The sequence below is a fragment of the Cucumis melo genome, chromosome 6, assembly GCF_025177605.1.
Source record: "Cucumis melo cultivar AY chromosome 6, USDA_Cmelo_AY_1.0, whole genome shotgun sequence".
NCBI lineage: Eukaryota > Viridiplantae > Streptophyta > Magnoliopsida > Cucurbitales > Cucurbitaceae > Cucumis > Cucumis melo.
The window spans coordinates 7,209,301-7,221,014 of record NC_066862.1 but is presented as its reverse complement, the minus strand read 5'-3'; the positions used below and the strand labels follow the sequence as shown (position 1 = coordinate 7,221,014).

The 11,714-nt window shown below is 32.2% G+C and overlaps 1 protein-coding gene and 1 long non-coding RNA gene across 3 annotated transcripts; one reads left to right on the top strand and one right to left on the bottom strand.

Moving 5' to 3' along the window:
- The first annotated feature begins 1,825 nt into the window (after positions 1 to 1,825).
- On the top strand, positions 1,826 to 3,431 carry LOC103484059 (CEN-like protein 1). Its single transcript, XM_008440966.3, has 3 exons — positions 1,826 to 2,626; positions 2,723 to 2,784; positions 2,980 to 3,431. Exons 1-3 carry the CDS (start codon positions 2,408 to 2,410, stop codon positions 3,254 to 3,256), a joined length of 558 nt encoding a protein of 185 aa, XP_008439188.1. The 5' UTR covers positions 1,826 to 2,407; the 3' UTR covers positions 3,257 to 3,431.
- A 3,230-nt stretch (positions 3,432 to 6,661) lies between these two features.
- Positions 6,662 to 7,521, bottom strand: LOC127150022 (uncharacterized). 2 transcript variants are annotated; one of them, XR_007821950.1, is made up of 3 exons: positions 7,354 to 7,521; positions 7,182 to 7,251; positions 6,662 to 6,951 (listed from the first exon to the last, which is right to left on the bottom strand). It is a non-coding gene; the product is annotated as an uncharacterized LOC127150022 (long non-coding RNA). The 2 variants fall into 2 exon arrangements; XR_007821949.1 differs by lacking the exon at positions 7,354 to 7,521 and having other exon boundaries at positions 7,182 to 7,347.
- Between the last annotated feature and the right edge of the window lie 4,193 nt (positions 7,522 to 11,714).

Below are 11,714 nucleotides of genomic sequence, written 5' to 3'. Positions count from 1 at the left end.
TATATGAGCTACTTCTCTCATTGTCAATTGATTTTGAGATAGAACTTGTATTATCAAAGATGATATCAGAGCCCATTAAACCCAAATGGGTATTTGATCCAAGATAGATGAACATGAACCTGAAGAGGTACCATCTTGAGGGGGCATGTTGAGATGTGTTGAGATTCACACTGCTTACTGGAAAAAATCAACAAGACTCACACTTCTCATAAGATAGATAAGCTACTTCTTTTATTGTCAATTGATTTTGAGATGAAACCCCATGTTTGATAGATGAGCTACTCCTTTTGCTATTTTACTTTGAAAAGGAAGAAGAAGAAGTAAAAGTAATGCAAAACCAAACCTAAAATATTAAAAATATTTTGTCCGACTTCGTGAACTTTTTTTTGTTACATGAGTCATAAATATTTTTGGATTTTGTTATATTTATATAAATTAACTTAAATGATATATATCAAAATAAAATAGGTATATATTTTCATATGAATGATATGATACTACCAAATAATAACGATGTACAAGACTTTTAACATAAAATAAGTTTGTAAGTTAATTACAATATCTCTTTTTATATAAATATACCAACAATAAATTTAGTTAGTTACTAAAATGTGAAATATAACTTTGTTTTCATTATATAATATAATTTTGCATTGTTCTAATTATATGGGAGGATCATTGAAATATCAATATGTTCAATTCGAACCTTCTTCTGTCTTTTCGTTTGAATGTGGATTAGTCGTTTTGCAAAGAATTTATTCTCTTCAAGTGGTAAATCCTGTCAACATTAAATTCTTTGTATTAATGTTTTGTGGCTTGGAAAAAAATGATAGACAACATTGTATAATATAATATTCAACCACATCTACAAAGGTCAAACTCTCTCGTCAATGAAACTTGAAAGGATATAATTATTTATTATCTACATAGTCTCAATTTGGTCTTCCAAAAATCTTACCTCCTTAATGCATGGCTATAAATGGGCATGTCTTCATATATCAATCCTAATATATAACTTTTTCACTGCCATGTAGCGGATTATAATAACCCTACGTTATATTTAATACTATTTAAAAGTCTCTTATCAAGGTAAATGTTATTTTTAAAATTCTTATTTACTATAGTAATTACTGTTTGCTACGATGTTTACTATTTTCTTTATCAAATTAACATAGTTAACACTTCAAACATATACTATTACAATCTAGAACTATAATAACAAACTTCGAACATGTATCAAAGAAAATGTTTTAAATGTATATTTATATAATTGATTGCTCTGGATTCACCTCCTGTTATATTTTTGATAGAAAGATCGTAGATAATTCAAATTATTGTCCTTTAATTTAGTTTATCGAAATAAGAAAACTAACTAATTAGTTACTAATGTATTTGGTTTGATTAATAGTCAATGGGTTAATTAATCTACAACGATGACTATTGTAGACAAGGTTTGATAATTATTTCTCTTTTAGTACTCTAGTTTTGAAATTTCACCATTATTCTCTATATTATGATTTTCACTTTTTATCTTAAAAAAGGATAAAAATCTTAACTAAAATGTAGAAACAAAACAAAAACTTATTTACTTTTATTAATATATATATATGTGTGTGTGTATGAATGTGTATTAAGCGACGAAGGAATAGTTAATTATCAAACATATATATGTTTTTTTTGTCATTAACAATATTTTTGTCTCAACTTCCTAAAACAAGAGAAACCAAAATTGAGAAACGAGAGAGGAAAAAGAAATATTACTCTAAAATATAAATGAGTTAGACGTGTTGGTGAACCCGAAGTGGAAGAAAATTATAATTACATAAAGGTTATTGTTTATTAAGAAAAGGTCGTTAGATATTACTTTTTTATGTGTCAATCTAATTGAGATGTTATGGTACCCATAACATTCGAAGACAACGAGTACATTCCAAAATCACTCTGACTCCGGCATCTTTACCCTTGGCCATGAACCTCCCTTGGATTTTTGATTCACGCAACTCTTCCTCCGATCCAAAATGAAGAAAAAAAGAAGGGAGATTCGACCCTAGTTCTTCCCCTTACAATAACTGGAATGAAAAGGGAATGAATACCAAGACGCATCCGGGAATAAAGGATTGATCTCTCTTAATAGACCGGCTGTGATGAACTTCGACCTCCGATACTTTTTTTTTTTTTTTTTCTAAAAGTAAAGAAGAAGTTGCAGCAGTCTGAAGCTTGGAAGGGTGAGAGACAATAAAAGAGTAAAATTTAATGGGAATCTAAAGCCATTAGAAAGATGTAACATGAAAATGACTAGTCATATGCATACATATAAATTATAATTAAATCCTCCCACACACACTCCTATAAATACTATCTTCATCTTCTTTCACTCCACCAAAAGCACACTACTAGCTGTTAAAAAATGTCAAGGAGCAGTAGTAACAGTAGTATAATAGAGCCATTAATAGTGGGAAAAGTAGTAGGAGATGTGGTTGATAATTTCGTTCCAAATGTGAAAATGAATGTTATTTACAATTCCTCTAAACAAGTCGCCAATGGCCACGAGCTTCTCCCTTGTCTTATCTCCTCTAAACCTCGTGTTGAAGTTGCCGGTGACGACATGAGATCAGCTTTCACTTTGGTATTATCATTATTATTATGAATACCGATTTTTAATTTCTTCATTTATTATTATTTTCTTGTTAATTCATAATTATTATATTTTTTTATTTTGTAGATTATGATCGACCCAGATGCTCCAAGCCCAAGTGATCCTTATCTGAGGGAATACCTTCACTGGTTTGTAGTTTATATATGTACTACTTACTATATGATTATGATTATTATTATTGTTACTGTTATTGTTATCATTATTTAATTTGGATAAATATATATATATATATATATATGTATGTATGTATGTATGTATGTATGTATTATTTCAAAGATATGAAAATTATTATTAGACATTCGAAATAATTTGTTGTTAATTAGGATGGTAACGGACATTCCTGGTACCACTGATGCTTCTTTTGGGAAGGAGATAATGAGTTACGAGAGTCCAAAGCCACATATTGGGATTCATCGTTACGTGTTTGTGTTGTTCAAGCAACGAGGGAGACAGACGGTGAGATTGTCCTCCTCCTCCTCCTCCTCCTCTTCAAGAGCCAATTTTAATACTAGAAACTTCTCTGAAGCCAATGGCCTGGGCCTCCCCGTTGCCGCTGTTTATTTCAATGCTCAAAGAGAAACTGCCGCTAGAAGAAAATGAACAACTAACAATATAAAGACCTGGGGGATGGGTTTTTTTCCTTCTTTTTAATTTTCTTTTTTTTTTTTGGGTCTTTCTCTCTCTCTCTCTCTCCATTTACCTTTACTTCAGCTTTCTGGTCTTTGAGAGGTTTTTATTTCTATTGCAAATAAAGTATCCATCTCTTTGGTTCGTCCCTCGTTTCTTGGAATCTTCTATCTTTACCTTTCTTTATAAATGTAATATTTTCTTCTTTATCAAAAGTTTCCAGATAGAGATTCTTAATTCTACCCATCAACTTAACCAACCTAATGTAACTTTTTGATAAAATGAGTATAGTTCACCTTTTATATATATATAGGTGAGTTAGTAACTAAAAACAGTATGCTTTGAACTTCTTCACTCTTACTCTTCCGAAAAAAGAAAAGAATTCAACGTGCAACCAACTTTTTACTTCTCTCTTGTGCATCGTTAAACTAAACGTTTGAATAACAATTTAGTCTATGAATATACTTCTAGAATATTTAGTATCAAATATTGTTAAACCATGGTTCATTTTTAAGAGGTGAAAGTTGTCACTTTTTATATATTGGATGATTAAAATACATACGTACATTTAAAAAATACGTATATTTTAATGGTACTTGATAAACAAAAAATTAAATTACTTAATTAAAGTAGGATTTAACTACCAATAACCTTGTATAGTTAAATAGTGATTAATTTGTTTGGATTTGACAAAATCATATATGGTTTAAAGTTGTGGTTGGGTAATTAATAATAAAATGTTTATAAACTGTTCTGAGTTTAGTTTTATAAAGAAATCTTTGTTTGTTTGTTTGCTTTTCAAATTTTTATTGGGAATGGAATCTTTGACCGTTAGTTATGGTGTTATTGTCAACTAATCTTTTCTGTCCATAGTTCGTATAGATTAGTTATTTAATTTGATCAAAGATTTGATTGCTTACTAATAATCTAAAGGGTATATTCTGTGTCTATGAATAATTGAAACATAATTAAATTAAAAAAACGGTTTCCTACGGCAGGAAACTTAAAAAGCTATTGCATGAACGTAACAAAGACGATATAGCATCTATTTTTCATAGAATTAAGTGATTATTCTCCATCTATATCCAAACTTTATTTAAATTAGATATATTAATTTATAGGGCCAGAAACTTAAAAAAGTATTGCATGAACATACAAAGATGGTATATCATCTATTCTCTACAAAATTAAGTGATTTGTTGTCCATCTATATTATATGAAATACCGACTATTATAACCTACCAACTACAGTAAGGATCTCGAAAATTGAAACTAACCCCGTAGGTTTGTAAAAGATCTAAATCTATGTAGCTCTTTGGAGGATGGTTTGGCCGAAAGAGAGAGGGGGAATGTATACAGATTGCGAAGCTTTAAGAAGAAAAAGGAGGAGAGAGGAGATTTAATGAATGCTTGAAAAGGAAGGAGATAGTGACACAAATTTAGATGGTGAAGGTATGGTAGGGGCTATTAAAATGCTACAATACATAATTGAAGTAGGGGTAGTGGGTGTGTGTAGGAATCTGATTGGTGGGAATCATTTGTGTAGGGTAACTTTAAGGATATGATTTGGCGACAGACACAAAGAATACACTTAACTATAGCATCGATAGGCATTTAGCCATGCGGTCCTTGGAAAAGAGGGATACGTGGCAAGCAATAAGATGGGCCGTGACGCTGTGTTTCTGTCACCACCCAATCAGTGAATAGTGACGGACGATAATAAATATTTAATTTAATTTGTTTTGGTTGTATTTATTGATAATTAAGAATTATTAAAATATGAATTTGGGGTGGTTGAACATTTTGGGCGGCGGAAAAAGAGGTTAGAGTCCACTTGCATGTATAACATGTATTCCTCAAAACAGTCAAATGTTTTTGTGTGATGTTTACACCAGGGGAGCATATCACTTGGAGTGTCTTTTGGAAGCACTTTTTTCCTTTTTTTTTTTTTTTTTTTAAATAAGATGGACTTTTCATATTTATGCCTTTTGAATGATTATTGATCATCTGCCTGAATTATTGAAATTAGGAGAATAAAGTAAGATTGTGTGTTAATGGATAATGGGTGGAGAAAGAGGATGGGTAATGTGAGAGAAATGTGTGTGGTGTATGAAGAGAGTTGAGATTTTGTGTTCGTGGGATTAATGGGAGAGAATATGTGTGTAGAGAGTGTGAATTAAGTTAAATGGGAGAAAGTATGTGTTGTATTTTAAGTGATGAATTACTTGAAAATAATCAAAATTTGATGGGACAATACTATATTGTAAGGGATGGAACTCCATTTTTTTAAATCACTTGCTAAGCGTTTGATATAATAATAGATAAAAGTTGTTTGGTTTAGAGTGTCGTCTAGTTGTGGGACCTTGAGTGTAAGGACCGAAGTTGTGGGGCTCATGAGTGGCCAAACAAGGAAGACAACTCCACTTCTTCCAACTTTGACTTGAAAAAGCATTTAAGGTGTTATGCTTCTAAGATTTTTAAAACTTTTTTCTCCGGTCAATCTAAACAAACTCTATCACATTGTGTGAATGATGTATACCACCACTATATACATACGTATACGCTAATAAGTATAATTCAATTGGTCTTACTTTGATAATGAGTCACTAATTTAAACATTTACCATCATCCATCATGTCAAAACATATAATTCAAAGTGTATTGTACTCTCTGTCTCTTTTCTTTTTATTTTCTTTCTTCTTTTGGCAATATATGGGTGAGGGGTTGAACTTGACTTGAAAGTTATATTTACAAGTCACTACATCTCATAAATATATATAATGATCAAACATTCACTACAAGAAATTTGACCTTTAATGTCGGTTTAAAACCGACATTAAAGGGCTTTAATGTCACTTGACAACCGACATCTTTGCGAGCGTTATTAAAGGCCTTTAATGTCGGTTTTACTTTAATGTCGGTTTAAAAACGACATTAAAGGCCTCTTTAATGTCGGTTTAAAAACGACATTAAAGGCCTTTAATGTCGGTTTTCAACCGACATCTTTGATAGTGTTATTGAAGCCCTTTAATGTCGGTTTGGCTTTAATGTCGGTTTTAAACCGACATCTTTGATAGTGTTATTGAAGCCCTTTAATGTCAATTGGGCTATGATGTCGTTTTAAAACCGACATTAAAGAGGTCAATAATGTCAGTTTAAAACCGACATCAAAGGCTTGTTTTTGTCCATTTTTAGAAATTTATATTTATTTAATTGTTGTATTATTGTCCATTTTTTATAAACCAACATTGAATCCAACAAGTGAAATTAACTACAAACTTGAAACTACAAGTCACATTCCGTAGGAAACCATATTATTCAAGTCTGATTCCACCAACAATGAAAATGCTATTAGCACTTGCACATAAATCCCATTCATATCTTAAAGCAACAATAAATCCCATTCATATCTTAAAGCACATAAATCCCATATTATTCAAGTCTGATTCCACCAACAATGAAAACACGCTTGTAAAATTAACTGCAACCAAACAGAATTATATAAATTCAAAGATCACGACATTTTAAAGGTCTCGAAAATGCTTCTTCAAACAATTATTAATATTGGAAACAGGCACCAAATGCAGCAAGGGCTTGACATTCCTCTTCCTGAACTGTAGCTCAAACCTTATCTAGAAACTTATCATCCTCCTCTAGTAGAAAATGACCTGGAAAAATATACAGTTATCTACATTCAATCAAGCACGACAAAAACAATTGTTATCTACATATAATATCGGAACGCTCAAAGAACACTATTGTACAAATATCTAAATGATATCAAATATCTAAATCAACCAAAAACACTCTAAATCTCTTTAGTGGTTATAGGTAAATGATATCATCAAAGAAATTAAATATGTAAATGTTTTGAGAAGCAAAATCTATAAACACTTACCAACATACAAGACAGTTATGAAATTGCACCAGCTACTAATCACAGCACCAACCCACAAGCTTACTATGGCCTGGAAATACATTCACATTAAAGTATCCACAAAAAAGTCGTCCAGGTTAAGATGGTTGTCACAGACAGCTTTCTAGTAGAATCATAATCCAGAACTTTTTACCTTGAGGGCAATTTGATGAACTTGGCCATTTAAATCTAAGCTTCGTCCCAGAATCCTTTCCCAATACAACTGAACAATACCACCACAAATGTTGGTATCTCCGGCACCAGCAGCAACAGGTACACTTTGGCCACTCTCCACAGTGTCAGGGCCAGCTCCATCACCAGCTCCATCACCAACGGGACTTTGACAATAAATTAAAAGTTCACAAACCTATGAGATGCTTTTTAAAGTTCAAGGACCCTAAACTAATACTTTAAATCTTGGTAAATTTGTTTCTTTTAAAAAATACTTCAATTATTGAATGAATAGAAAAAGACGGAGAAGATGCCTTTTTATAGCCTAATTCCATAGGTTACAAACCTAAAACTAAAAAGGAAACTAAATCTTTAACTAAGACAATTAAGAAACTAAAAAGGAAATTAAACAAGACAATTAGGAAACTGAAAAGGAAAATAAACCTTTAACTGAGACAATTAGGAAACTAAACCTTAACAATTAAGAAAACTAATTAAAATTAATTACATCACTAATCTAAAGTAGAGAGATACTAACTGGTTGATGGGAATAAAAGTTTGCACAATACTGAAGAAAGATAAGGTATTTTATTTAAATACCTGTAATACAGAGAAGAAAACTGACAGAATATAGCTGTGGAGGCCCATGGAAACATATAAGGTGCCCAACATACTACCAATAAAGATCACTGTAAAAGGAAGTCTCTGCATCATGAAACAAAGGAACAAATAACAGAAGCGAATCAGCTAAAATATCGAGAGGGTTTTGATAGAAATGTAATGAAAGAAATATCAAGCATACCTCTTTTGAGAACAGATGGCCTTAAAATCATTTTTTGCTTCAGCTGGTGTTATTTTTTGCAGGCTGTAGCGTGAAGGACCTGGAGCCTGTTATACAATAACCTCGCTGATTATTCTCATATGTGGATTCAGGTGTTTATTGCCCAGTTTCTTACATGACAGAATACATTTCTAGTAGCAGGAAATTGATAATTTGGCTTTGGCAGCTTTAAAGTAACTTGATTGGTCGAAAATTATTTCATATTCTAAAGCTCCCAGACTAAGAAGGAAAATATGTGCCATTTCCAATGTATTTTGAAAACCAAGTCAAACACTTGGAGAATGAGTCCTTTTGGCTTTCGATATTTTTAGTTAAGATACCTTGCCATCCTTTGAATATTTGAACCTTGGTAGAAGAGCTTTCCAATTTACTCAGTAATTTTTTTCTTTTCCATTTTTTTTCCTGAAACACAAACTGCATAGGCATTTTATTATTAAACTGATGAACGAAAATCAGACGAACGAAAATCAGACGAACGAAAATCAGATAAACGAATTATTTGCAACATTTTCCCCCCCTCTCAAAGAAACATCATGGAAAATAAAACAAACACAAAATCAATAACATGAGCGAACCACAGTTTGAACCATGCACAATTTTCTCTCTTTCTCAGACTTCTAATATCTCTTCTCCAATTGATCCATGGTCATTTTATTTTCTGGCACTGATTGTAAAGCAGTTCTCAACTTCCAATTTACCCAGTAAAACAGTAACTAAAGATCAGGAATAAGGATGGAATAAGGATACTTATAGAGATTTGTAAAGTAACAATGAGTCATTATATGCTAGCCTATACGATTTCCACAGGTCAGTTTCTAAGGTGCCCAACAGACTACCCACAAAGAGGACTTTGCCTGTTGTGACAAAGATGTACCCTTGGTTGGTTTGTGGAATAGCTAAAGCAACTGGACCAATAATGATTGATATTAAGTTGCTTTCATTGATAAGCTTAAAAAATGCACAGTTCACAAAATATTTTTAGTAAGCATTGTGAAAAAGCATTTGAAGAATAAGGTATCAAACATAAAAACAAAACTTGTAACACCACGAGGTAAATTTTGCCATGAATACAACTTCACCTGGTTCAACAGCATCCGATTGTATTTTTGATGATTTCGTTGACAACTGAAAAAATTGAAAATTTTCAGGCCTCAAAGAAAAAAGTTAGAACAATAAGAACCTATCAAACTTGGAAAGACACGGTAGTCATCTGTTATTAAAGATGCAAACAAGTAGTTAAGTACAAAGACCCCTAAACAAATGAAACTGTATAATATTCAGAAACTTAAAGACTTCTTACATCAATATCTGTCAAAGTTGGACCCAACTTATCAGCCAGTGCATCCAGATGTTCCTTAGCATCCTAAAACACAAGATCGTATCCTCAGCATCCATGATACAGTATGATCAGAAATTGAGAGTCAGACAAATAAGATGAAAGGTCAATTATTTAAACGAACAGTTCATTACAAATATAACAAGTTATGGCTTTCTTCAGAATTTGCATACTGTAACAGCTTATATATGGAAGATAACAAGTCTATTTGCAAAAATCTTTGGTGCCAAAACCAGCATTCCAATACTCCTGCAGCTCCCTGAAACAGTGGACTAAGCTATAAATATAATGAAATGAAATTTCATTTTATTGACGTATTACACTATTAAACTAAAATAGAAGGAACCTTGTAAAGCAACTTAACAAATAATTCTATGAAAGTAACTTGAAAATATATCGACTATTGCCCACTTCCATGACATTGTAAATCTACTGGGATCATAATTCAAAGAACAGAATTTTTCCATATGGAACAACCAAAATCAACTTATTATTGATGCATTTCCAATGGACCCTCTCTTGTGTGTTTCAGCTTCTCCGGCCGCAGCAATGACTTAAGAAAAACTAATAACAAACAAAACATGGTTTAGATGTAATTAAGATTAAATTACTGTTTCAGAGACTGCATTTAATTAAGGAAGCTTACTCATTGGTCTCTACCGCAGCTTTAATCTCCGAGTCCAACCTTGAAAATCCTTTGGTGCCAAAAGTCCTGGAGAAAAGAAAAAAAAAAAAAGAAAAAAAACAGACTCAATTACAAACAGAGAATAAACTTTGAAAGAGTACAGAAAGAATTTTGGAAATTGGAAAGATGTTTATTTGTTTCTTCCCCAGTTACACAAAAAAAAAAAAAACAACTCACCACAGCATTCAGTTGGAATCCATTACCCAAATTGAACTAAAAATTCATTAAATAGAAACGCAATCAAATTAGAAAAGCAGCAATATACAAGGCAATTACATTGTATTGGCCTCTCTTTTTTAGTACTTCTAATTTTAATTCTCTTTTTTTTTTTTTTTTGTGAATAATATGTATAGCTCAAGTGGTTTGGTATTGGGTTTGACGAATCCGGTTGTTCTTTTGTTGGAAGAGTTGGTGTTATTCCCAGCTGTTACCACTGTGAAGGAACATGTGACTAGAAGCACAACTTCCCTGAATATTACATACACCGAAAGGAACCGAAGATGCAGATCTCTCCAAGTAGGAAGCATTTGGTGGTGACATCCGACGAAAACAACGGTGAGCCACCGAGGAGGAGAAGGAAGTCATTGAAGAAGGAGGCGATATTCTTTTAGCATATTTGGGAGGGGAAAGGAACGCTCTGATCTTCAACGACGAGGAAGGGTGATCAAAGAGCGAGCGAGATTAAAAATTGAAATGAGCGAGTATGAGGAAACATTGAAAATCCTACTTACCTTCTTCACCACTGCCAACAGCCGCTACGTTGTAACTAGCGGGATGAGATGGCGACGGCGTGAGAACGGCAACGGTGACGGCGACGGCGTGAGAAGATTGGAATGCATTCACCGGTGAGAATGTGAGAAGAAATGGACAGATTCCATTTGGAGAAGAAAGGGTTTGCGAGTGGGAGAAGATTGAAAGAGTAAAGTAAGAGAGAGAATTTGTTATTTTTTTACAAAATGAAATTATTAAAATAAAAATTTAAATGGACCTTTAATGTCGGTTTAAAACCGACATTAAAGCTTGTTATTTTTTTAAAAAATAAAATTATTAAACTTAAAATTTAAATGAACCTTTAATGTCGGTTTTCAAAATGGCGGACCTTTAATGTCGGTTTAAAACCGACATTAAAGCTTACTCTTTAATGTCGGTGGAAAACCGACATTAAACATCCGCCTTTTCAAAACCGACATTAATGCTCATTTTGCATTTTTTCCAACCGACATTAAAGCCTATATTTCTTCTAGTGATTCTACCTCTAATGAAAAAAACGAACTACATCAATCAAGCGGGAACAAATAAATATTTATATAGACTTGCAATAGAGAATATGCTATAAATATATGGTAATTATAATGGATAGCAATATTAGGAATAACAGTGGATAATTTTCAAATATAGAAAATAAACTAATTTTTTTATAAAATATAGCAAAATTTTGGATTCTATCACTATCAATGTCATTGATAGAAACATATTAGTATC